At 40.5% G+C, this 24859-nt stretch overlaps 1 protein-coding gene across 1 annotated transcript in view; it reads left to right on the forward strand.

The window, feature by feature from the left end:
* The window catches only part of LOC141809930 (alpha-1,6-mannosylglycoprotein 6-beta-N-acetylglucosaminyltransferase B-like), a 191006-nt gene that overhangs the window by 152287 nt on the left and 13860 nt on the right, over positions 1-24859 (forward strand). Inside the window, exons 10-15 of the mRNA XM_074697180.1 lie at positions 15496-15629; positions 16735-16865; positions 18989-18994; positions 23272-23430; positions 23612-23758; positions 24049-24165. Of these exons, the coding sequence (XP_074553281.1) occupies positions 15496-15629; positions 16735-16865; positions 18989-18994; positions 23272-23430; positions 23612-23758; positions 24049-24165 (694 nt within the window). The remainder of the gene's footprint in view (positions 1-15495; positions 15630-16734; positions 16866-18988; positions 18995-23271; positions 23431-23611; positions 23759-24048; positions 24166-24859) is intronic.

Here is a 24859-nt window from a genome sequence, read left to right on the forward strand (position 1 = left end):
TTTCTGTCAGACAAACACACACACGCCTTCCTATAACCATCAATCTGCATCCCGTTAAATGCCTCAAAATGCGCAATATGTCAACTCCAAAGCTATTTTTCCAGGCAGATGAAGTCATGGTCCATAAGCCTTTATAATAACTATAAAAGGAAAGTAATACATGTAATACAAGAGTGGAGTCGACAGAGATGAAAGAGCTTGATAAAGATCTTATACAGTGGGGAAAATAAGTGTTGAACGCATCAACTTTTTTCTCATCACATTTATTTCCAAAGATGCAATTAAAACGAAATTTCTACAAGACATTGGTATTAACTCAAATAATCCACACATGAAAAGAAATCACAACGTTCAGGTCCATAAATAATGTTTATATGGAATTAAGTACGATAACACAGGAAAAAAAAAAAAGTATTGAACACGCTAACTGAGACTCATCTAATACTTAGTGGAGAAGCCTTTGTTTGCAATGAGAGCTTCCAGACACTTCTTGTATATTTTAACTAATGGCCCACACTGCTCAGGTGTGATTTTGGCCCATTCCTCTGCACAGATTGTCTTTAAATCTGGAATATTCTTTGGTGCCCTCTGGTGAACCCTTTTCTTTAGTTCTTTCTACAAATGTTCAGTTGGATTGAAGTCAGGTGATTGACTAGGCCATTCTAACAGATTGATTTTTTTTTTTTTTTTTAAACCATTTGAGAGTCAACTTTGCCGTGTGCTGTGGATAGTTGTCCTGCTGGAAGGTCCAGCCACGTCTCATCTCCTTCATCCTGGTGGATGGCAGCAGATTCATATCAAGAATTTCCCCATACATGGCTCCATTCATTGCTCTGTCAATTATATGAAGTTTGCCAACACCATGAGATGAGAAACAACCCCATGCCATGATGCTTCCACCTCCAAACTTCACTGTTGGTGTAGTGTTTTTTGGGTGATGTGCAGTGCCATTTCTCCTCCAAACATGGTATGTAGTATGACAGCCCAAAAGTTAAATTTTGGTCTCATCTGACCAGACAACATTCTCCCAGTATTCTACAGGCTTGTCAAGATGCTGTTTAGCAAACTTTACACCAGCTTCAACATGCCTTTTCTTGAGGAATGGAGTCTTGCGGGCTGAGCGTCCATAGAGGCCATGGCGGTGGAGTGCATTGCCTATTGTTTTCTCTGTAACAATTGTACCTGCTGCCTCCAAGTCTTTCTGGAGCACTTTCAGGATGGTCCTTGGCTCGTTGAGTACACTTCTTTTTGACTCCCTGGTCAGAAATCTTGCAAGAAGCTCCTGTGTGTGACCTGTTGATGGTAAAGTGGTGCTTCTTCTTTGTGAATAATGGCCCCAACGGTGCTGACTGGAATATTCAGGTGCTTTGATACAAGTCTATAACCAGTTCCATTCTGATGCTGAGCAACAATCAGGTTGTGAATGTCTTCAGAGAGCTCTTTGGCTTTAATCATCATGAGGTGTGTCATCTTTAACTGCTTGGTGAAAAAACGACCATTTTTATAGGGCCATCAATTTGCTCTAACCAAGCTGATGTTGGTTTGCACTACTTGGAAGTTCAAGTAATAATTACTGACAGATTTCAGGTGGTATGGTGCATTTTATTGCCAAAGTATACAGCCTTTCCATGGTGTGTTCAATTCTTTTTTCCTGTGTCATCGTACTTAATTCCACATAATCATTATTTATGGACCTGAATGTTGTGATTTCTTTTCATGTGTGGATTATTTGAGTTAATGCCAATCTCTGGTAGAAATTTTGTTTGAATTGCAGCTTTGGAAATAAATGTGATGAGAAAAAAGTTGATGCATTCAATACTTATTTTCCCCACTGTATACTCAGAAAAACATCAGCTCATGACTGTGTTAATTACAACCAAACAGGAGGACGAGGGTTGAACCCGTAAGAAGACAGAAGACATATGGCTCATGAGAAAGTAATAAGATAAATGAGATGTTAAAACAGGCTGAGACTATGTGTGTGTGAGTGTTTGTGTGTGTGCTGTTGCTGAAGTGTGCGTAATGTCTTTTGGCGTCGCTACAAAGATGGAACAACTTTGAAAGTAGGCCATGACAGCTATGGGTCTGAGGCAACAAAACAGCAGAGTTATGGCAAAAAAACAAGGATTTAAAGTGCGTTAAGAACAACAACCCTGCAGAGCAGAGCGATACTTTCCCATCCTAACTTCAGGGATCTGCCGTGTTGTTGCTTGCAAACACATAAAACTTGAAAGCAACTTGAGCCCCGTCCTCCACAGCCCCTTAAAAACAGCATGCAGCCGGCCCCTTCTGTCACACGCTCATCTTTCCTGCTCCTCTTAATTGGTAGTTTTGTCTGCCCCCTGTATGCGATGAAGGCAATTGACATTTTGCTCTCCTTTTTTTGGGCTTGAACACAAAGCAACTAAAAAGACGGATAGAAGCGGTGAGGGCAAAAGTAAACGGTGGGCTGGGGAAAAGTTAAAACAAAAGAAAGAAAAGGGAGGAGACAAAGCGGTGAGGAGAAAAAGAGAAACCACTAACACAGAGGAGTGACTGTTGTGGGGCTGACACCACGTATAAAGGGCTCCATGTATTTTTAAAATCCAATTATGAGATGAAGAGAGGGATCGGCCTTTGGGGAAGGCTGGGACCTTTTTCCCGACACACAACCTGTTTAGCCGTCTCTTTGTTTTTCACCATTTTTCACTCACACGCGTCCACAAACCCCCACATTTCACTCAGACGAGATGCCAGTCAGCCTGCAGTCTGCTCCTAATTGCTTGCTGAGATCAGCAGTTCTTTGTGCAGACGTTACGGTGTGAAGCCCTGATTTCAGCTTTCCCAACACAATGTGACTCTGTGTTTGTAGGAGATGGTTCCTTTGTTTGCCAAGATGTGTGAACACCGCCATTTCAAACAGATGAAAAGGAAAAATACAGCAGTAGATTTAATGAGCATTCAGGTGTAGAATATACCAACTGTAAGATCTGAAGTAGAGTGTATGATGTGAGAGGTTTTCATTTGTCAATAAACCTAACACAAAAAGTCAGTAAACATATGTTAGGTAGATTATCTCTTTGTTTTAATACTGCTTCTTGATAATAAATGTTAAACCCCTGGATTTTTTTTTATTTTACTTTTTACCTCTTAAGCCCTTTGCACACCAGACGCATATTTTTTGTGCAAATATTCCACACATTATTTATTTATTATTCCAATCAAAACACTTGTTGTTGACAAGTCGCATACCAAAACATTCAACATTGATTGTGTTTGTGTCCCAGCACCCGATTCTTTATGACAAAAGACATAAAAACTACAAACACAAGGTTTACAGAGACATCATTTGGAGGAGAATAGCTGTAGAGATTTAATGTGACGCCTCCAAATTTTCTGCAATTTTGTGCCATTAATTTGTGTCACCGTTGGTGTGCAAAGGCCTTTAAGCCCTTTTTTTTCTTGGGAGTCTCTGTTAGAAAAATAAAGTACCCAAATTGAAGAGGACCACTCAGAGCAGCACTGCCAATACTTTAATTTTTTAATTGTTAAAAAAAAAAATAAATAAATAAAAAAAAAAAACAGGAGAACTGTCCAGTTTTGTGAGCTTAATAGATCAGTCCTTACTTCTAACTTTGTCTTAGCCCATTTTCTACGTCAGTGTTCACTCCTTCCATTGCTGTCCTTTTTGAATTCTGCTGGAAAACAGCGGCTGGGTGCTCTGTAGGTTTCTGGGAAGTGTAGTTCTTTTCACTTGCGTTACAGTGTAGGCTTATTGGGAATAAACTACAAAATGGCACATCACACATCTTATTTTATCTTCCTGATTGATTCCTGCTCCTGTAAACTTTTTATCCTGTACCGTCCCAATCCAGTGATTAATAGTGAAGTTGAAAGAAATCTCATAGAAATCCCATCGGAATCTCATGACCCACAGTGATTCCTTAAAAAATGTCAACCTCTATCTGGCAATGGCAGAGATTTGGCAAATTTTCATTGGCACAAACCACAGACTTAGCTCTGCTGCTCACCCCACAAATAAATGTTCCTTACAAATAAGTCTCTGTTTAAAAGGGAAAGAAACAAGCTTTCCAACGCTAAAAGGGTAAATACCTTGGTCAGTCTTGACCTTTTTTTCTTTGACCTTCTCAGAGTACATTGTGTGTTCAAGAAATGAAAAAAAAGGAAAAACAATCTATGCCACAAATAGACGTTCATGTTGTGGTTTGTAGACCGACTCTCTGTTAGCTCTTACTCAGATTTTCCTTCATTAATTCCCTGTTGGGAATTGGAGCCTTCATCCATTTTTCTGAAACCTACAGTTCCACTAAACAGGACGTCAGTGACACCCTTAGCCCCTCCCCCTCAATTTCTCGCTCCTTCTCTTTCCCCCTCTCCCTTTCTTTAGGTTAGAGCAGCCTAGTTGAGTCCTGTGTGCTGAAAGGCATCATTAATCAAGTGCTCTGAGCTTTGGGGCCCTTCAGCGCGCTTTAATTACTTGTGTTTTATGTTCCCACAGACATCCACACTCATTTATTATGCCACTACAAAACTCTGCTTCCCTGCCTAGTGTGCTGTTGATGTGATTGTATGTCTTTCTACAGGAATTTGCATGTGTGTGTGTGCATATGAGGGTTTATCAATGCACATGTGCCAGTGTTAAAGATGCTAAACCAATAGGATACAGTCTGAAATCAGGTCCACTCATCTAGAAATTGGGAGGGAAATTGATTTCCTTCGTGTGTTGAATTTACTGCTCTGACAGAGGCAGATTGGAGATTGGTTATTTGTGTGTGTATACTGTATATATATATATACACACACAAAGGGGATGCAAATGTCAAGTGTCAGTCAGGAGTGCAGCTGGGTCACGATCAGCAGAAAACACACCCAAAGACAGATCTGATGTTGCGTGTATACAGGGATACCGGTGTGTTTTTCCAGTCCAGGAAATATTTCTGACTTTCCACCGCTCTGTCGGCTTTGCACCCGCTGGTGTCAACACATCCCATAAAAATCTCTCAGCCTCCTTGTCTGTGTCCATGCTGTTAGTGGCAGGAGCTGTTGTTTACTGCTTCCCCTGAAAGAAGAGCCGTGGCAGAGATGTACGTCTGCAGCTCTGACTTAGCTTCTCCACCAGGTGTATCACCAACTGAAATTGAACACATCACCCTGAAAGCTCAACGCAATATGAGACCATATGTCATTTTCCTCTACCTTACAGAGATTAGTTTAGATTATGTGCGTGTGTAGAATCTGCTACAGACAAGAGGGAGTACAAAAGGATGAAAAATAGATGAGAGGAAGAGTTGTAAGCATCACTGCACTTTGAAACAAAAGCAGACACAAAGATAAAGGTATGTATTTAAACAACCAGCTGATGTCAACCGTTTTTAATTTTTACAAGAGTACAAGAAAATGTAAGCTGTGTTTTCACAGCACTTTATAAAAGCACAAGGCTCCAGGGTGTCACCAGCTGTTGAGCAACAAAACAAGCTCACAAGCACTGAGGTGCAACAACAGCGTCACAGCAAATTGCCCACTCAGGTGTCACCAGAATGCTGCAATACAACACGGCCAACAAAGTGAGGTTGACATTGAAATGCTGATTGTTACCATTTTTTTCCATTTCCACTGGTTTTAAAAATATCAATTAACAAAAACGTAGTAAGACAGAGGAAATTCCCCCCTGAGGAAGAGGATTATTGATGATGTTCATGCAGCTTCTGCACAACCAAAGTGATCTTTGTGCACTTACTGAAGCCACTTTATTCTCTTTCCTGACTGTCTTAATATCCTTTCCCATTCATTGGTATATTCTGAGTATGCTTGCGCGCACCATTGATTTTAAAAGCTTTGAAATCAAAGAGGCTAAATGAAGTCGACAGCTGTGTCTAAAATCAGGGGCTGCATTTGAAGATCGAGCGATGCACTGAAAGCTGTCTCAATTTAAAAGGCTTGACAAATGTTTCTTTTTTTACCTAGAATAGAACAGGAGCAGCCTTTGTCAGTTAGAACAAAATGGTAAAACACTTATAGTGTTAAGTTTTGACCCAAAAACAAGCTGTACAAGTTATATAAGAAAGCACATTGATGAGATGAGATTATTTTGGAATTGTTGGCGATTATTGTGTTATTAGCATGACACTAGCAGTGCTAGGTAGTTAGCCATTGCCGTTGTTGGTGTGATGCCTGTGTTCAACAGTAACGGTTGATGATGTAAGCAGAGTATCCTTGGTGAAGCTTTGAGGTCTACGCAGGCTGTGAAGGCCAGGTCCTCTGAAGGCTGCAGCCGATGGATTGGGACACAGCTGAAGTGTCAGACTCTTCCTTTCCAACCATCTTTAACATAGAACAGAATAGAAAATATTTTATTTATCCCCGAGGGGAAATTCAGGAGTCACCGCAGCATTTAAGAAAACAAAAGTAAGAAAGAGTATAGAAAGTGCAAAAAAAGTCCATAAGAAAATAGATGACGACATCCCGTCCACCACTCATCCACCACTCTCCAGCCCAGCCAGTCTCCACCTCCACAGGGTCCAGGACTGAGCCTCCCAGAAGTCTGTTCAGTCTCTGTCTCCTGGATCCTGTCTGCTCACAGCAGGCGAAGCTCCTCCAATGTGGCGCCGGCGTCCGATGTCAGCTCCGTCAGGCACGTCCGTGAACAGCACGATGTCGCTGGGTTAGCACAGCTAGCTCGTCCATCCCCCGGGGCTAGATCCCACGTTCCCAACAACGATGGATGGAAGGACAGGTCCACGTCGTCACCTCCCAGCTCACATCCGAGAACCAGCACGTCGTCCTCACCTCCTCCTCCTCAGCTCGAGGGAAATCATCAAGCCCTACACTAGTTAGCATTGACATGCTACAGGCTGCTAACAGCTAATTTTGCATGTAAACAATGCAGCCATGGTTACATGTAGGATCTCCAGACAAACACAGGAGAAAAGTAGTAAAAAATATCGCTGAAGCCACAAAAAGTTTGGTGTCCGTGACCGACAATGAACCATACAAAGTGATGATCCACTCCAAACACAAAGATTACGAAAAAGAGACGAAAGAAATTACAAGAAACGGACAAAGACGAGAGAGCTGCTGCAACAGGCAGCTACTTGGGTAGCGCCATATATATATATATATATATATATATATATATATATATATATATATATATATATATATATATATGCCAATTTGTTATAAATATAATACTTTGACAAGTGCAACAACCAGTGGCATCTCATGATTAAAGGTTAACTATGGGATGTGGATATCTGCCACAGAAACAGTCTAACTGACCTTAATTCATGACATAAAGCAAAAGTATCACTGCCTTAATGCTTTTTCTCATTTCCTTATTGAGTTTTCAAGGACTGTATTAAATTGGAGCACGTAGAAGTCTCTATGACAACACTACGCCAGTGGACAAAGTTTAGTAGTGAGAAGAGAAATCTGCACTCGTCTTTGCCAAAAAGGATTTTTATTTTAAACAGGAGAGTGATAGAGCACAGGTTAAAACATGGGTTGTACTGTTTGTGCTGATGTTCATTCCAACCCTGCAGCAGTTATTCTGCAGTGGTCTGTTCAAACTTAGAATAGAATAGAAAAGAATATTCTTCATTGATCCCCAACTCAGAGCGCTGGGCTGTGAGGAACACTGAACAGATAGTCTGCTCATCTCCTGGACACTAAACTACAAACTGAGTTTATAAAGTTTGATTGTTGTCATTACTTTGTGACTTTGGGAAAAGTTTCCCCGAACAAAGAAAATTAGAGTTAAAATGAAGATCAGCTCACATCTTTATAACAGTTGGTGATGGTGCTCTTTCCAGGTTCTCTGGCTTCCTCCCACAGTCCAAAAACATGCTCATCAAGTCAATTAAACACTCTGAATTGTCCGTAGGTGTGAGTGAATGACTGTCTGTCTCTGTGTCAGCCCTGTGATTGGCTGGCGGCCAGTCCAGGGTGTACTCTGCCTCTCGTCCACCCGCGACCCTGAACAGAATTAGTGGTGCAGAAAATGAATGAATGAATGAATAGGTATAGATATATAGAACAGATGGTGCACAAGTGCAAAGCTTCATAAATGGACACACTTATGGTTTGGATTTGACTAAAAAGGTATAATTTGTGCAAAAGAAGACGGCAAAAGAAAGAAGTGCAATATAAAACTAAATCTTCCACTGAGAAGTTTTTCACTGGTTGTTCAACAGTTTTTGCTCAGCAGGAAGAGAACATTTTTCCAAGGGAGTGAGAGAAGCTAAAACAGACAGTAAAAGTCACCCTTGGTTGGTCCTTCAACAGATGGAGAGAATTACAAGGATTTTAAAAAAATTCAATCCCTCCCCCTAAACTGGTGAGGAATATGTCCTTGGTGAAGTGCAGAATCAGCTTATCAGGCATCTGCAGTCAGTGGCTCATTCAGGAGCTGATATAGGAATATATAAATAAATAAAAAGGTATGGTCAACCATAATGACCTGACTCCCCCAGTTCAGCATGTATTGCTGCTTTTTTTCACAAAGTTTCGCTAAAAAACACAAGTTTTTTCGTTATTTATTGCACGGTGTTGCTCAACTTGTCCAAAAACAAGTGAGCAGATTCTTTCAGCGGCATGTTATTCTGAGCATTGAGCTGTGCATCTGAATTTTACCACTAAAAAAATATTCTGCTCAGGTTCAGCATGAAGTCAACATATTCTAAAAGGTGAAATATGAAAACAAAAACATTAAAATTCAAGTCTTACATAGCTGCTGTGGCTCTGCATGCAGGGTTTCGTTATTCCCTATAGCTGAAACTGAAACTGTGGGTGACGACACACCACCCTGCCATCTTCCCCTCAGCCCGAAGGAGCTGTTGAGCCTTGCTGAGCAGCCGTTTAACCCAGATTAGCCCCATACTCTGATCCCTCTATAGATATTCAGCTCAGCTACTCCTCTGCTTATCCCCTCTTCTTCCACTCCTTCTTTTTTCGCCTTCCTCCGGGACCTCTTATCTGTGGGCAGAAACATTTTCCTGGATTCAGAGCTGGCGATATGTGATAGTGCAGGTTAGAGACAGAGAGAGGAAGAGAGGAAGGGCAGAGACAAGTAAAACTAACATTTGTTATTAATAATTCATTGTCAGCTCTCTGTGACTCTTACAAAAAAAGACACACATTTTCCAGAGAATCTGATCCTTCCTGCCTCAAAACACGTCTCCACAGATAAGCATAGTTTTCCCTTTTTTTATTGTCTCCTCCCCGTGATAAGCCTGTTTTTATACGCTCTTTTTAAAAGATGCAGCACTGCGGATATTGACAGAAATATCTAAGATGTGTCAAACAAGATTGGGGTGTGACCTTGTCTTGAATGAGACTGGAATAACTTCAGAAAAATCAGTTTGTTTCCATTATTAAAGCTGCTGAAAGATATATAAACTCTCACCCGAGGACCCTTTCTTTATGCGCGGCTCAGTGCATTTATACCGGTCGATGCTTCAGCCTCACAATGCATCCATAGAGAAGTTTTGAAAGGAGACACAAATACAAAAACTGTTGGTTATCCAAGAACTTCAGTGCCTCAGTAGTAGAATAGCTAAACATTCAATACATCAATACATTTTAAAGCCTTCAGCTGAGAATCTGAGTGCAAGAGCTTTTTTTTCTTAATTTTCACCAACGAGTGTACAAAGAAATCCATCAGCAAACAGAAAGCGAAACCAATTCTTCACTGAGAGCAGCTGCAATAGACCGAAGAAGGTCTGTGTTGTATTTCACAAAGGAGTTAACCTGAGATGTCAGAAGAGTCATGAAGGATGGCGGAGGCTGTTTTAGTAATGCAACTTTTACTCTGAAGTCTGAGCTCTGAAATGTCACCAGAAAAGAAAACTGAAATAACGAAGTCATAGTGAAAAGAGTTCATTAAAAACATTCAAAGTTATCGGCTGACGATGCGTTTGACAGAGAACTTTCAGTGGTTCTTTATTATTGTGTAACACAGCGTTAATTTCGTGAACAAAAATTATGAGCACGTTAATTCATGACCCATTTCCACAACAAAAAAAGAAGACGAGGAGCTGAAATATGATAAAAACTATGAAAAATGTTTATTTAAATCTTTTATGTTAAAAACGTGGCATATTTAAGAGGTTTTTTTTTTTTTTTTACTGAATTGGTTGTTGAAATACCCATAAAAAAAATGGAATTTCTACAAAGTCGTCATTACGACATGATGTCCTATATACCACAGAATAAAGCCATCATAAGGAGATTTCAATCATTTTCCTTATTAAACTGAACATTGAAAGTGGTGGAACACACCCTAAAGTCTGGACATCAACCCCATCCAGCAGATTTCATGCAGTTGTAAAATAAACTGGACAGATCTGTTGAGCATTCCAAAGAAAACTTTGGCCTGAGTTACAGATATCATGGGAAAACGTGATGAAGTTCTCAGGAAATATGTTGACACTATGCCAGAGACGTGCTGATGTAAGTGCTGCAAAAGGTGGACAAACCAAATATTAAATTTAAATATAGATCAAATCATACTCACTTTATCTATTTGTTGAGCTCAGAATGACCATCTGCATGTTTCATCATCTTGACATGGAGGCAAGAAAAGGTCAATACTTTCAGATCTTTCAGGTGTCTTTGGCGACCACTGTTTGTTTCAAAAATGTCAGTAGTCATCCATGAGACGTTCAAAATCTAACAGACTCAAGGCTGATTTAGGCTTGACGCGTCTTCAGGGTTCGTGCGAACAAATGGTGACATTTTTGCACCTTGCGCAGTCCCTTTCACGTGAAAAAATTTCTTGCCTGCCAAACAGAGGCTGTGTCTCAATTGGGCAGAAACATTTTCCTGGTTTCAGAGGAAGGCTGTAGCCTTCGGAGGACCAGGCCTTTGTAGCCTGCGTAGACCGCAAAGGCCGAACTGAATTGAGACATTCCGGTCTACTAAGCATTTCCTGTTTGTCACCCTCGATGAAATCCCTCACATCTGGATAAAACAGGACTCCTTCTGGACTTAGGCCATGTCCATCATTGGCTACAAAGGATTCACCGAATCCTTGGCACCCGGAAAAGAGGCCGGATTTGTCAGCCGCATTTGGAGGAGCCTCTGAAATATGACAGCCTTTGACTCGTCACTGTGACGTAATCGGTCTTCAAATTGAGCCTTCATAGGCTGCAGCCCCTGATTTGGGACACAGCTGGAGACACACGGACAAGATAGCAGAAGAACAGGATCTCTCCATGGTTGAAGTGTAGAAGAACAGGCATCAGTAGGAGTCTTCACACAGTGATCACCGTGATAACCGATTGGTAAATAATTCATGGTGTGAAATTGCGGGCACTCTTTGCAGAGAAGAGAAATCGGTAAAAACAACCTGAAAAATTTCTGGGACAGATATGTCATGTTGTAAACAAAGACAAACTTCTTCGATTCTGGTTTAGTACTCTGGTAGACGTACGTTTGTTATCCACCACCCCCTGCAGTTTTGGGAATGGGCACCACTGGACGCTGTGCAGTGTGTTAAAAAGCATAAAAGCCTCACGCGTTCTTGTGCATCTTATTCGCAAGGAAAGCATAACACAGCCTTAACCTTGTTAGCTGAGGGTCACAGTGTTAGTTTGGGCATTTACCATCAACAACTGTTCGGTGTGTACAGGTTCTCCACTCCTTCAAGCATCTTTCTCATTTTTTATTGATGATTCTTAACCAGCTCCTAGGCTGATGTCTGTTTGATTGTTTAACATTATCCACTTTTCACTGCTTTTACCATTGATACTCTTCTGCTCAGTCTATCCTCATTGCCGGTCAATGCAGGTAAATTTTACGGATAGTCCTAAAGGTGCAACAGTCAGCTGAAGTGTCAGCAGAATGAATGTTTTCTTTTTGCTAGACTTGGAGTAAGGATAATTTTTCTGTAACTTTACTCTTATTCATGTGTTAATAACCTTTACTTACTCTGAGGCTGGTTCTGGATGTACCGGAAGTCACAAACACACAAAGCCAAAAAAACTGTTTTCAAAGCAGAAATTAACCTATTTACAGCCTGGCTCAAAAAACGTCTCCTGTCTGAATCGCTAATTTCACTATCAGCACACATTGGGGGGCGAAATTATTTCTTACTCTACATTATAGCAGTTTAGAGAATATTAAGATCATGAGCTCGTCCAATCAGAGGCACAGCTCAGCTCATGTGATTGGCGGGTGCCCTAAAGCTGATAGTGTGACAGCTCAAAGCCTGCATCACTTCCAATATGGCCAATTTGCTTCAAAAATCTTTTTAAAAAATGGACGGGTGGTGTCGGGGAGACTACGTCCATTAACTATACTGTCTATGGTCCAGGCTTCATTTTTACATGAAGATGTAACACAAGAAAAATGTTTATAGTGTTAAATGTTGGAGATTTAAACACTTGCTACAGCCTAAATACCAATCTCAGAACTGATAGAAAACACTTCGATTTAAAGTACAGATAAAGTGTATGTAGAGTAAAACTAGACCACAACTATAAAGGTCAAAAAGACCAAAATGTGACTGAAATTAAAAGGTATTTTTGTCTGAAGACTAAATCTAAAATAGCTGCCAAAATTAGCATACAATCGACATGTTTTTCAATATCTTACATCCTGTCATTTTAGTTTCTGAACCGCCGTTAGAAGAACTACTGCACAGCACAAACTAAAGGTCAGACATGAGAAAACAAAACATTTCCAAGGCTCAGACAGAAAGATGCTGTCGTAGAGGAGAAATGTTTTTAGGTCGCTTATTCAGATAAACATGAGAGCACCAGCTGGGGAAAGTAGATGTTCCTGTTCAGAGAAGACAGGACATGTACAAGAGAGACTTTTTTTCAATGAAGGATGACATCTGCTCTTTCCTTTTCAGTCGGTCTCACAAACACTGAAGAACACACACACACACATGCACCCACACACACACACACACGCACTGCGGGGTTATCTACCAGGAAAGAGACTGAGAGGATGGGAAGTTGACTCTGCCACCTTTTGCTCCATTTAATCCCCCCGAGCCCATAGACTGGGCAGATTGAACACACTCACTGGTACAGACAAGGACATATTGAGCCCTGTGTGTGTTGGCGTGTGTGTGTGTGTGTGTGTGTGTGTATGTGTGTTTAAAGGGCTCATTGATCCCTGTCTGCAGGACTTTATCATCTGTGTTGATGCACGTCCTAAAAGCTTTCGTACAGTTTGATGTTTTTTGTTCCTGTCGTTGTCATGTTGTGCCCACACTTCAGTTGGCAACTTAATTGACGGTTGTATTTTTTTTTTGTCTTCTACTTCACTGCTTTGTTTTTTCATCTCTGACAAACTTTCAGACATCAACTGTTATTTGTGCCAGTGTGATAAGTATTGTAACGATCCATGCTGTTAGTGGTTTTCTGTCAGCGAGTCTCTTGAGGAAGCTTCTGACTGAGTTTAAACTGAAGACAAACTTTTGATGTGGTTTTCAAACGGATCTGTTTGGTCCATGTTTCCTGACAGAGAAGCAGAGATTAGAAGAACAATGTGTATGTTTGGGGCTGCTTGGTGTTTAGCGCTGTGGCTTCACAGCCAGAAGATCCCTGCTGGATTAAACCAAGAGCCTTTCTGTGTGGAGTTGCAAGCCGAATTTAATATTAAACCATATGCTGATGAAATTGGAAGTTGTCTGCAGTGTCAATAGGAAGGGGGTAATCAGTTAAAATTTATATGTTGGACCATTTCCAGTCTTGGATCTGATGTCACCTGTGATCAGGTGTCATGGAGATTTTATCACAGACTGTATATCACATGGAAGTAGTGTCTATGACATCACGCTTTTGTTTTAGACATGAAGTTTTGAAGCCTATTGTCGTCGGAGCCATATTGGAAATGCTTAACTAAACCCAGCTTACTTTAAATTGGTAAAAAGGCGGACCACTACTCTCTTTGCTAACAGCTAAAGGTGGCCTGTCTGTCAGTCAGGTCAGCCATGCCCTTATATGGGCATATTTGTAAAAGACAAGTTCTGAAAGAATATTTGTCCACTGTACAGTGTGCCGTTAAGAAATTAGTCACGAAGACCAAACTAGTTTTTTCATGTAGGATGTAAACATGTTCATTTTTGTGCTGTTAGTATCAGCTTTTTGGGGGGCGGGCTTTGCATAGTGCTTAAGTTCTGCATAGAGCGGGCATTCTGGCTTCAGTTCCAGTCTTGGGCCCTTTTCCCAAGAAGCAAAGCTGGCTGCAAGAAATGAAGCCCATGTAGAAGTGCAAAAATCTACAATTGGTACTGTGTCTGCTTGAGACTGGCCCGGGAAGTAAACAAAAAAGCCATTTCCACAACAGAAATAAACATGTTTACAGCATGATACAAAAAATGCCTTGACAGTCAGAATAGATAATTTCTTCAATGACACTGGACAGGGGTAATTTTTTTTTTCTAGCTTAGTAGTTTTGAGAATATTCAAAGCAGAAGTTTGACCATCAGAGGCTCAGCTCAGCTGACAGATGGGCAACCTGTAAATATTATGGTGCATTACATTTGTTCTCGGGAGTCGGACTTTATAAGTTTCAAGTGGAAAATTACAAATGGAACGCCCTCTGAGGTCGGAATTTCCTACTGAGAAGTCAGGGATCCACACCGACCCAAAGATGGCTGCCCCAGGTGTGAACAGCAATTAAGCTCCTGTTATATTCTGTACATTTCAGAATTTGTGACTAGTGTTTGTCACCATAAATCAGCCATTAACATTGTATTATTCAATGTTTATGTATAGAAATGTTGATGTTTAGCACGTTTTTCCGACATGGCAACTGGAATGCTTTGAATTCAAGGATGACGTCGTTCCCACTCCTCACTTCCTGATTCTGATGTAAATGGATGCACCATTAAAGTGGAGGCTCAAGCCTGCCTCATTTCCAAAGTTGATGCTGCTGACGATTTGCTTCAAAACTTCACATCAGAAACAGATGGGTGACATCACAGAGGCTACCTGAACAGTGTATGGTCATTCACCGACTCTCTCCCCCAATTTCCTGCTCTGTCCTCTCAAAATAAATATCTTAAAGCCTGACAAAAGAAGTAAAGACTAGCTTTTTAAACTTATGCTTGTCAGTGGTTTTAGCAGCTAGCTTTAAGCGGAAACCTGATGAACTGTAGTTTTTAACATTCCTGCATTAGATTCATAATTTAGGATTGGAGGTTGGTGTTTGGTTTCAACTGTTGCTTAGAAATCAAGTGTTTCCAATAGGAAATCAAGTGTTCATAGCAGCTGGGTAATTAGCAGGTACGCTTGGTGATTAACACTGATCTCACTGTGTTAGATATGAAGCTATGAATAAAAATGTGCTGTGTTGTCAAGTATTTATTATATACTCATGCTCTGAGATTAAGTATGAATATGTTAAAAGGTAAATCAGTTTATTTTACAGTAACTGTATCATATCTATTACATTATCATACATTTTTTTCCAGATTGTTCACAAAACAAAGGACATGGACATGTTTTTATTTTAACTTGTTGTGTTTTTTTTCCACAGATGTCACATCAGAGTGATAGATACATTTGGGACGGAGCCAGCGTACAATCATGAGGAATATGCTACACTACATGGATACCGAACCAACTGGGGCTACTGGAACCTCAACGCCCGGCAGTACATGACCATGTTCCGTAAGAACAACACAACTTCCTTCATCTACTGACAATCAAAACACAACTTCAGCTGAAGTGTTGGTGTTTTTGTCTTCTTTATTTGACAGCAAACATTCTCATCAATGTTAAAAGATTCTTTTACTTCTTTTGAAAATAGGAAGCTGAATATTTTTTAAACTTTATATCCTCACATCTTTGCAAACATTTGTAGTTTATTACTTCAGAAACATCAAAGTCAAAACTCGTAACTGTCACACACACACACGCAGGCATGCACATACGCACAGATCCGTCATCAGTCTTGACAGCCGTTCTAAAAATGATAAAATGACTCCAACTCAGTGTTTTCACTTTTCTCTGACAGGTGTGGCTTCCTGTCCCCATTAATTTGGATTAATGTGTCTAATGCTGCTATTTTCAGCACCAACGCAGCTTCTAACGTCCCTTCAAGCTGAATCTAGTCTTCATATCGCTGCTTTTCTTCCTCTGTTTCATGCTACACTTCACGATCTGCTCTTTTCAAAGCCTTGGTTTTCTTCTTTCTCCTCCCTGCTCTTGACTAAAACATTCACTGCTTATCTCTCTCCTGCTTCTCAACAGTGTCATGCCCTTTTAGCTAGAGTTGGCACTCAACAGCAGGATCATTATAACGTCAATATGTGCTGTTGTAGATGCCAACATTTCAAACCATGCTGGGCTATTATGGCTGATTCAACCTTTACAAATTGCTTCATACTTGTCAGACAGCAGCAGGAGCCTGAATTTATTGCTTTCATCCACGTACCAGAATGCTTACTGCAGAAAATGCAAACTGTCATGACCTGTGAGGGTACACAAGAGAAATTAGCCGTAACACTATGAATACAGTTTGTTCTGATAATGTCAACTTTTCAGTATACCTCAGTAAAACAGTCTGCCTTTATGAGAATCACTGTATGTAGAACTCAGGGAGCCATAATCACTTTGACTTAGCCATTAAACAGCATTATGCAAGGGTCTAGTGCTCTTTTCTGCCTTTCCTGCCTGACTCACAATGACACTCTCCTTCTCTCTTTCTGTTTTCTGCTTCTTTCCTGCCTCCTTTAACTACTTACCTACTACTCACACACACACACACGCTCAGCTCACACACCAGACAACTCATTCATGGGCTTTGTGTCAGAAGAGCTGAACGAGACTGAGAAGAGGAGCATCCAGCAGAACAAAGTCAACAACATGGCCGTGGTGTACGGGAAAGAGGCCAGCATGTGGAAGGTACAGACAAAAGATGTTTCTATGTGTACATGTTCATTATTATGCGTAACTGTATTAAATCTGCCTTTACAAACACACCGACTAATAAATTACCACCAAGTGTAACTGGTAAAGTGTTGACAGAAATATAAAGCAGTCATTGCTGTCTTTGGTCCTCTGATGTTTGGACTGATTATACACTAACAAGCCACTTTACTGATATCATATTTTCACATTTATTGCACTGCAGGCCACAGTAATCAAATATAAGATAGAAAAATGAGAGAAGAGAGTCTACAGTAGTGAGGGCTGAAAGTTCGTAGCCTGACTAGGAAGGAGTTATGCCATAGTGATGAAACTTGGCATGTAATAAATTCATCATTTTCCAAAACTTACGGCATGGTTTATTTTCAGATTAACAGACAATGATGTGGTGTTTAGCCCCGTTTCCACCAAGCAGTCCAGATCAGTGCGGTTTGGTATGGGTTGGCTCAGTTAAGCTTGGTCCCGTTTGCATTTCTACAGCCAACAGTGCCCGCTTGTGGTCAACAGCGTGTAAGCTGGATGTTGACAGCCACATCAGTATCATAATAGCGTGACGCCATAGCAGCGCGAAAACTTCAGAAAACAGAGGACTTGAATACAAGACAGCAAAATGATATCTTCAAATCACCACAACAATCAGACGTGAGAAACATTTCTACGACGTGTATTCATTTTTTAAAGTTTGACCACAGCCCATCTGGAATGACTGGAGAGTCAGATTTTTTTTACCTATACTGCCGCCAGCCACCAAGGGGTGCAATTTTCATGGTGACCTCACTTTGAGCCGAGCAAGATGACATCCATTTTTTTTTACAGTCTATGACGGAGCTACAACACTCCACCGGTGTAGCGTGGATATATTAGCGGGGTGCACTGTGTCATGCTGCTATGGTGTCACGCTGCAATTTTATCGACGCGACTATCGGCTTACACGTCCCATGAGGGGGCACAGTTGGCTGTACAAACACAAACAGGACCAGGCTTAACCGAGCCAACCCATTCCAAACTGTACTGATCTAAACCAGACTGCTTGGTGGAAACAGGGCTTTAGAGGCAGGCTGGGAAGTGGGCCCAAGAAGACGACGCCTGAAGACAACCATTTTCTCATCATTTTGGCACTTTGGGATCTTGGGTTGACATCTACAAATTTGAAAAACAGTATGGCCCAAACGATTCAGATAAGACTGCTTAGCAGCTGGATCATAGGGCCAAAATGTGGAGAAGACACGGTGAAAGCTATGCGGATTGCTGCACTAATAGAGTAACATCTTTCGGTGGAGGTGGTGTGATGGTGTGGGGCAACATCCCCCTAACTAGAAAAACAATGTTTGCCATCATTTGAGACAATCTTGATTATAATTTCTCAAAACTACCTCCAGAATTTGAGAGTGGAGAAGATGAATGTCCATTTAACATTCATACATACTTAACTCCACACCACAGCCCTGCAAACACACACATGGTTGGACATGTTTCTGCCTGCACAAATATTCTCCATTGGTTTTTCTACAGTGTTGTTTGTACCCCAGGTTTAAATCTGACTCCTTCATACTTGCAGCCTTTGTCAGTGTTTACACATGCACACTCACACACATACGCACCCCCACAACACCTCCGACAAAAGACTGCAGAGTTAACAGAAAAATCCAATGACAGCATTCTGCACACCCTGCTGTTTGCACCATTACAGCTCAGCTTCACGTGGCTCTATATACACAATTGTTCAGCTTTAATTTACAGGCAATTTCCCCCTGCCCAAAGCTGTGTGCTTGTTCCCGTGCACACTGCAGAGGAGCACAGTTGTGTTTCCATTGTTAGGATGATTATAAAGATGCTGTTTGCTGCCATTTCTTTTCACAGTTTGTCTTTACAATCCCTGAGATTTCTTTGATGTTTCAGCTCGTTAAAGAGGCAGGGGATTGAGGATACAATATGCTTATTTACAAAAGCTGGGACAAGGGCAGAAAATCCATAACAGCATGTGATAATTTCTCTGCTCCCTGTTGATTTTCTACATTTTTGTCTGACTTTTTCTGTTTTATGTCTTGTTTTGTCTCTTTCTTGCTGCTTGGCTCTGAACCCGTTTGGCTGCTCATTAGCTTCAGGTAAGAGTCTTCATCTTTCACCACGTACACCTCTCCTGTCTGTCTTACGACTGCAAAAAAAGCACACATAATAGAGAACCGTGTCTGGTAAGCACGCACGACTTTATGCAAACACAGCGGCTGTCAGGGCCGCATCCAGTAAAAGTGATTTACGAGGAGCTACTTGTCACAAATCCACGAGCACACTCAAATGCACCGCGGCATTCACAGAGACCACCATCACTCCTGAAGTGTTTGATGTATAACAGTGATTATCTTTTCATCCTCCAACTTGTCTGAAAGCACAAGGACTAGTTACAGAGCCAGAAATGTGATGGATTGATTTTTTTGCTTCTGTCCAAGATAATTTAGTTTCTGTGCTGTGATCTCTCAGGGCTTTGCTCAGCTAATTTAGCCACTGCGGCGTTTTCATTTTGTTCCCACCTGCTTGATGGTCATTATTACTTAACTCAACTCAAACTTTATTTATAGAGCACATTTAAAACAGCCGAAGTTGACCAAAGTGCTGTTCAGATTAAAAGCAGCAAAAATAAAACGATACAATACTAAGATACATAAAAAACATAAGGCGGAGCAAATATAAAGTGAAGTAAAATAGATTAATGTAATTTATTCATTTATTTTTATTTTTGTTAATTAATTAATTAATTAATTTTTATTTATTTATTTTATTATTATTATTATTATTATTATTATTATTATTATTATTATTATTATTATTATTTATTTATTTTATTTATTTATTTATTTATTTATTTATTTATTTATTTATTTATTTATTTCGAAAAAAAAAAAAAAAACCTACAATGACTCCATGTTGGCCTTTCTACCTGTTGTTCTTTACAGACCTGGTAGCCCAGAAAATGATACATTGTCCCATTTAGAGCACTGGTAATCCGGATTTTAGTAACCTTGAAAACTGTGTGTCCGGATCAGGGTGATCCAATCCAATGTTGCTTTGAAAAGCCAGCTTAAAACTGAGACAGATTACCTGATCCTGGATAGCAAGGAATAGGATTTCCAAATCCAGATCAAAATGGTCCGGATTAAATTCTTGGACAACTGCTCCCTTAAGTTTTGAGCCTGGTTTTGGGGGTGACCAGAAGCAACTGACCAGATCTCAGTGTCCTGGCAGGGACACGAGGACAAGAAGTTCAGTCAGGTATTCAGGGGCAAGGCCATTAAGAGCTTTAAAAACTAACAATAAAATCTTAAAACCTATTCTCAAAGCAACTGGGAGCCAGTACAGCGAAGCTAATACAGTCAAAATGTGGCACCACTTGCGTTTTCCAGTAAGGAGCCAGGCAGCTGCATCCTGAACCAGTTGCAGACAATGTGCAAGTGAGTTCTCAAGTCTAAAATACCAAGTCCCAAAGTCTGGGTGTGGCAGAGACCCCTTTACTTTCAATAAAATCCTCAAGAGCAATTGTTCAAAGGTAAACCAATCAGATCTTGGTTATCAGGTTGGATTGAATTTCGAAAATGGGTTGTTCAAAAGAGAAAGAATGAAAAGTGAGTGAGTCTGTCACATTGTGATATGTTGTCCCATTTAGTCTACTGGTAATCCGGATTTGGTAACTTGAAAAACATCTATCCGGATCACGGTGATCCAATCCAATGTTGCTTTGAAAAACTGACATAAAACTATGATGGATTACCTGATCTGGATATCAAAAAATGGGATCCAGATTAAATTCTTTGAACAAACGGCCCCAAACAATAAAAGCTGAGTTTGACAACTGATTCAACCTGGCGTCAAAAATTACCCCGAGAGTCGTCACAGAAGGTGAAGAATCCGCTGGACCACAACTAAACATCAACACTTTGGTTTTTTCTTCATTCAAGTAAAGAAAATTTGCGCTTGTCCAGGACTTTACATCTTTTAGGCAGAATTAATGGATTGTGAAGTCAAAGGCAGGTAGATTTGAATATCATCAGCATAACAATGAAAGGTAATGTTGTGTGTTATTGATACTATTTCACATCTGAAAACGTGCTATTGACTCTCTCTGCCTTTACCAATTCCAAACTAAAACATGAAAAGACATGAGAGGGATGGAAATCAGCAGAAAATATCTATAATCAACCCTAATCCAAAACATGTTGGAAGGAGAAAGAGGAAGAGGAAGGGATCGCGCTGTCTGTAGGTTATAGGATCTGCTCTCCTCCTCGCCGGTGTTTCTCCCTCTGCTAATTCATGTTGTCTGTTGCACTTAGCGCTTGAGCTAATCTCCTAATTGGCTGGGAAAATCCTCACAGAGGAAGCTATCGATTACTACAGCCTCGAATTACGGCTGTGGGGGGGCCCACGCCACAGTGCATGGATACAGTAAGCTGCTTAACACCAGTGGGGCAGTCGATACTGTGGCCCAGCTCCTTTCACATGATTCAGGTTTGGCTGTTAACTGACGCTGGTTAGTCTTTTGTTTCTCTGACGTGACTCTAAAAGTGATTTCTGGCTCCCATGGATAGATCATAAAAGTGTTTAGAAAAGCAAGCAGAGATATGTGTATGATGCATAGTGCACAGCTGTGAGTAAGTGAAGTGATAGCAGCATCATTTAAAGACCATATCTATCCTCTGAGCAGCGCAGCTCAATGACATTTTATTTTTCTGTGCTGTTGTCTTTTCTGAAAAACCAGACACAGTTTGAGACTGTCAGTCCTCAACCAATACGTCTTTCTGTCGGTTACACGGTGCACTTAGGTGATGTGTTTTGTACAAATCAAATAACAGCAGCTGTTGCAGGGAGCAAAGGGTGTTCAGTTCAGACCTGCAGCCTACAGTCGTGTTAGTTTCTCTTCTATTTCTCTTTGCTCTTATTTCTTGTGAGACTGTCTTTAAAAGAACGACATGCTGCTTCACAAAGGCTCTACACCAGACGTGTCCAAAGTCGAACCTGAAGTCCATTTTAAAACAGCCCCCAGCTTTCATCCTACAAAGTATTACTCATATCACTGAAATGAATTTTTTTCTATAGTATGTGCACAGTTTAATTTTCTGTCAAGGTCACAAACTAACCAAAGTTTACCTAGAAACGTCTCACTGAACTACATCTGGACTGTGCATAGGTTCCTTATTTAAAGCTAAAGCTCTGTACACTCTGCAGAAACTCAACAACTCTTACAGCAAACATCTTAACATGAACAGATTTACCATAATGTGGAAATGTGAGAGTTCAAAAAACACATAAGAAGACTAAAGATGAGATGCCATGCCATAAAAACATTCTGACACATTTTACCCTTATCTTCCCCTATTGAAGAACATTTTCCTTGGTCTGAAGCAGGGACTGGGGCCAGAATTTCAGGTTTGGGTGGCCTTATATTACAGAAGTTAGTGGCTCACCAATTAATTAAAGTGATAAAAACAAATTACTGATATACCACTGTCACCATTTGTGGTTTCAATGCAAATTTGGTTGCTTTTTGCTCCTTAAATATTTGATAATAGTTGTTTTTTGTGTGTGTGTTTGTTATGGGCTAAAAAAGCAGGGACTTCAGCCACAGATAGCAAAGAAAAAATCTCTACAATCCTTCCCAAAACCATTCTTTAGTCTTGCCTTTATAACACAAGGCTTAATGTGTCCTTACTCTTTAAGTTTATTCATTTTTGCCAGCAGGGTAAAATGATTGTCAAACTTTGCTCATTTTACAAAGACAGGCCATCTAAAACTAACAAAACAAAAGAGAAATTAAAAAAAAAAAAAAATCCACAGTGCTTATTTTAAAACCATTAAAATAAATAAATTAATAATAATAATAATAATAATAATAATAATAATAATAATAATAATAATAATAATAATAATAATAAATGAATAAATAAATTTTAGAAATTCAAAGAAAAGTTTTGGGCATCCTGTTAAAAAGTGGTTGGGCCTGGGACCCCTGGGCCCACCCATGATGCTGCCCGTGGTCCGAAGCCACTTATCTGGTATCAAGCCTCTTAATATGGCACAAGGATGATTTAGCGCAATTAGTGACTGTTTTTTCCACATAAAATCATTAAAAGAAATAGTTAACAGAAAGAGCGTTCAAATGTTACTTTCACAGTCAATAAATATGTCAGTCAGAGCCGCTGGCCTTTGATGGTTTATACCTAATCAAAAATGTCAAAATCACTGGCTCAGCAATTGTAGTGCTGTGAAAATTGCAAAAGAATTTGTAGTTACAGTTTTTGCTCTTCTTTTCTGAAACCATTTTCTCCGTACACGCTTCTCTTTCCACCTCCTGACCTCAATCTTACCAAACCCCTCCTCGCCCCTCCTCTCCCAGCAGGGTAAGGAAGGTTTCCTGCAGATTCTTCACAGATACATGGAGGTCCACGGCACAGTCTACTACGAGACCCAGAGACCTCCGGAGGTCCCGGCCTTTGTGAAGAACCATGGACTTCTGCCACAGCATGAGTTACAGCAACTGCTGCGCAAGGCCAAGGCAAGACCCTGAAGGAAACACACACACACAAACACACACAGCACAGTATCCACTAAATTCTCACTGCTGGTGTCGCTGTGAGAGTGAAAAGGCTGAGCTGCTGCTTCACTTCTGGGTTTCCCACTTAGATTTTGAAACAAAGATCAGGTTAATGATCATGATCTCACTCTTGTTTTCTCAGCTCTTCATCGGCTTCGGTTTCCCTTACGAGGGCCCCGCTCCTCTGGAAGCAATAGCCAACGGCTGCATCTTCCTTCAGCCCAAGTTCCACCCACCTCACAGCTCGCTCAATCACGAGTTCTTCAGGGGCAAGCCGACTTCTCGAGAAGTGAGCAAATGATCCTTTTTTTACTCCTTATCACCAGTGTTTTGGTGACTGCAGCTGTCAAGTTGCTAAGTACCCTTATTTACATGTAGATCCTTCAAAAGGAAGTGGCACAGTGTGTGTCTGAAGGCAGCCACATGTGGGTGTCCAATGAGAGGCTTGAACAGGGTGTTCCTTGTTCATGATCATTGGTGCAAACACTTACTGTGAACACCGTGTTCGGATTTTGAGAATATTTCAGAACATTTATGTCGAGCTCTGACAGGAAGTCTTGATTGTGTTTTCTCATGCAGGTATCCTCACAGCACCCGTATGCAGAGCAGTACATCGGCAGACCTCACGTAATGACAGTGGACTACAACAACTCGCAGGAGTTTGACTCTGCCATCAGGGAAATCATGAGGACGAAGGTAAGAACGATAATTCACAGGACTGGGCAAAGAGATACAAGCTTTATGTAGCCGCATTTACAAATACTGACATAAAGCTGAGCTGTCCCACAATGAAAGACCACTTTTTCTGTCCACTGAGGGCAGAGCAATCTGCAGCACCGTGGGGCCAGTTGTTCAAAGAATTCAATCTAAAACAAAATGATACAGATTAAGAGATCCCATTTTTGCTTTCCAGGATCAGGTAATCCTTCCTAGTTGTATGCTGGTTTCTTAAAGCCACAATGGATCAACCTGATCCGAAAACACAGTTTTCAAGATTACCAAATCAGGATTACAAGTGCTCTATATGGGAAAACGAATCACAGTGTAGTAAGGATGGGTACCTTTCACATTTGAAACGATACGGTACCTTTGCTGGGTACTTGGCAATTGATAAAGGTACTCAACGGTACCAATTTTCGGTACTTTTGTGTGTTTATGTGGTAAAAAAATATCTTTTTTTTTTAATAGTAAAATGTATTTTTTTATTTGACATATTTATTCTTCAATATATAACCTTGTAATGCTGTGTTCATGTCCAGCATAGAAAATCACCAACTCTTCCACTCCCTCACAGTCACAAGGATGTGTTTAGGTACCTCAACATGAGACCTTTTGACTTGAAGTGAATCGGTACCTGGTACTTTTAAAAGAATTTGGTCGTTACCTATAA

This window comes from Halichoeres trimaculatus, unplaced genomic scaffold (genome assembly GCF_033239565.1).
Source record: "Halichoeres trimaculatus isolate MK-OKI-2021-1 unplaced genomic scaffold, fHalTri1.1 fHalTri1_scaffold_2, whole genome shotgun sequence".
Taxonomy (NCBI): Eukaryota; Metazoa; Chordata; class Actinopteri; order Labriformes; family Labridae; genus Halichoeres; species Halichoeres trimaculatus.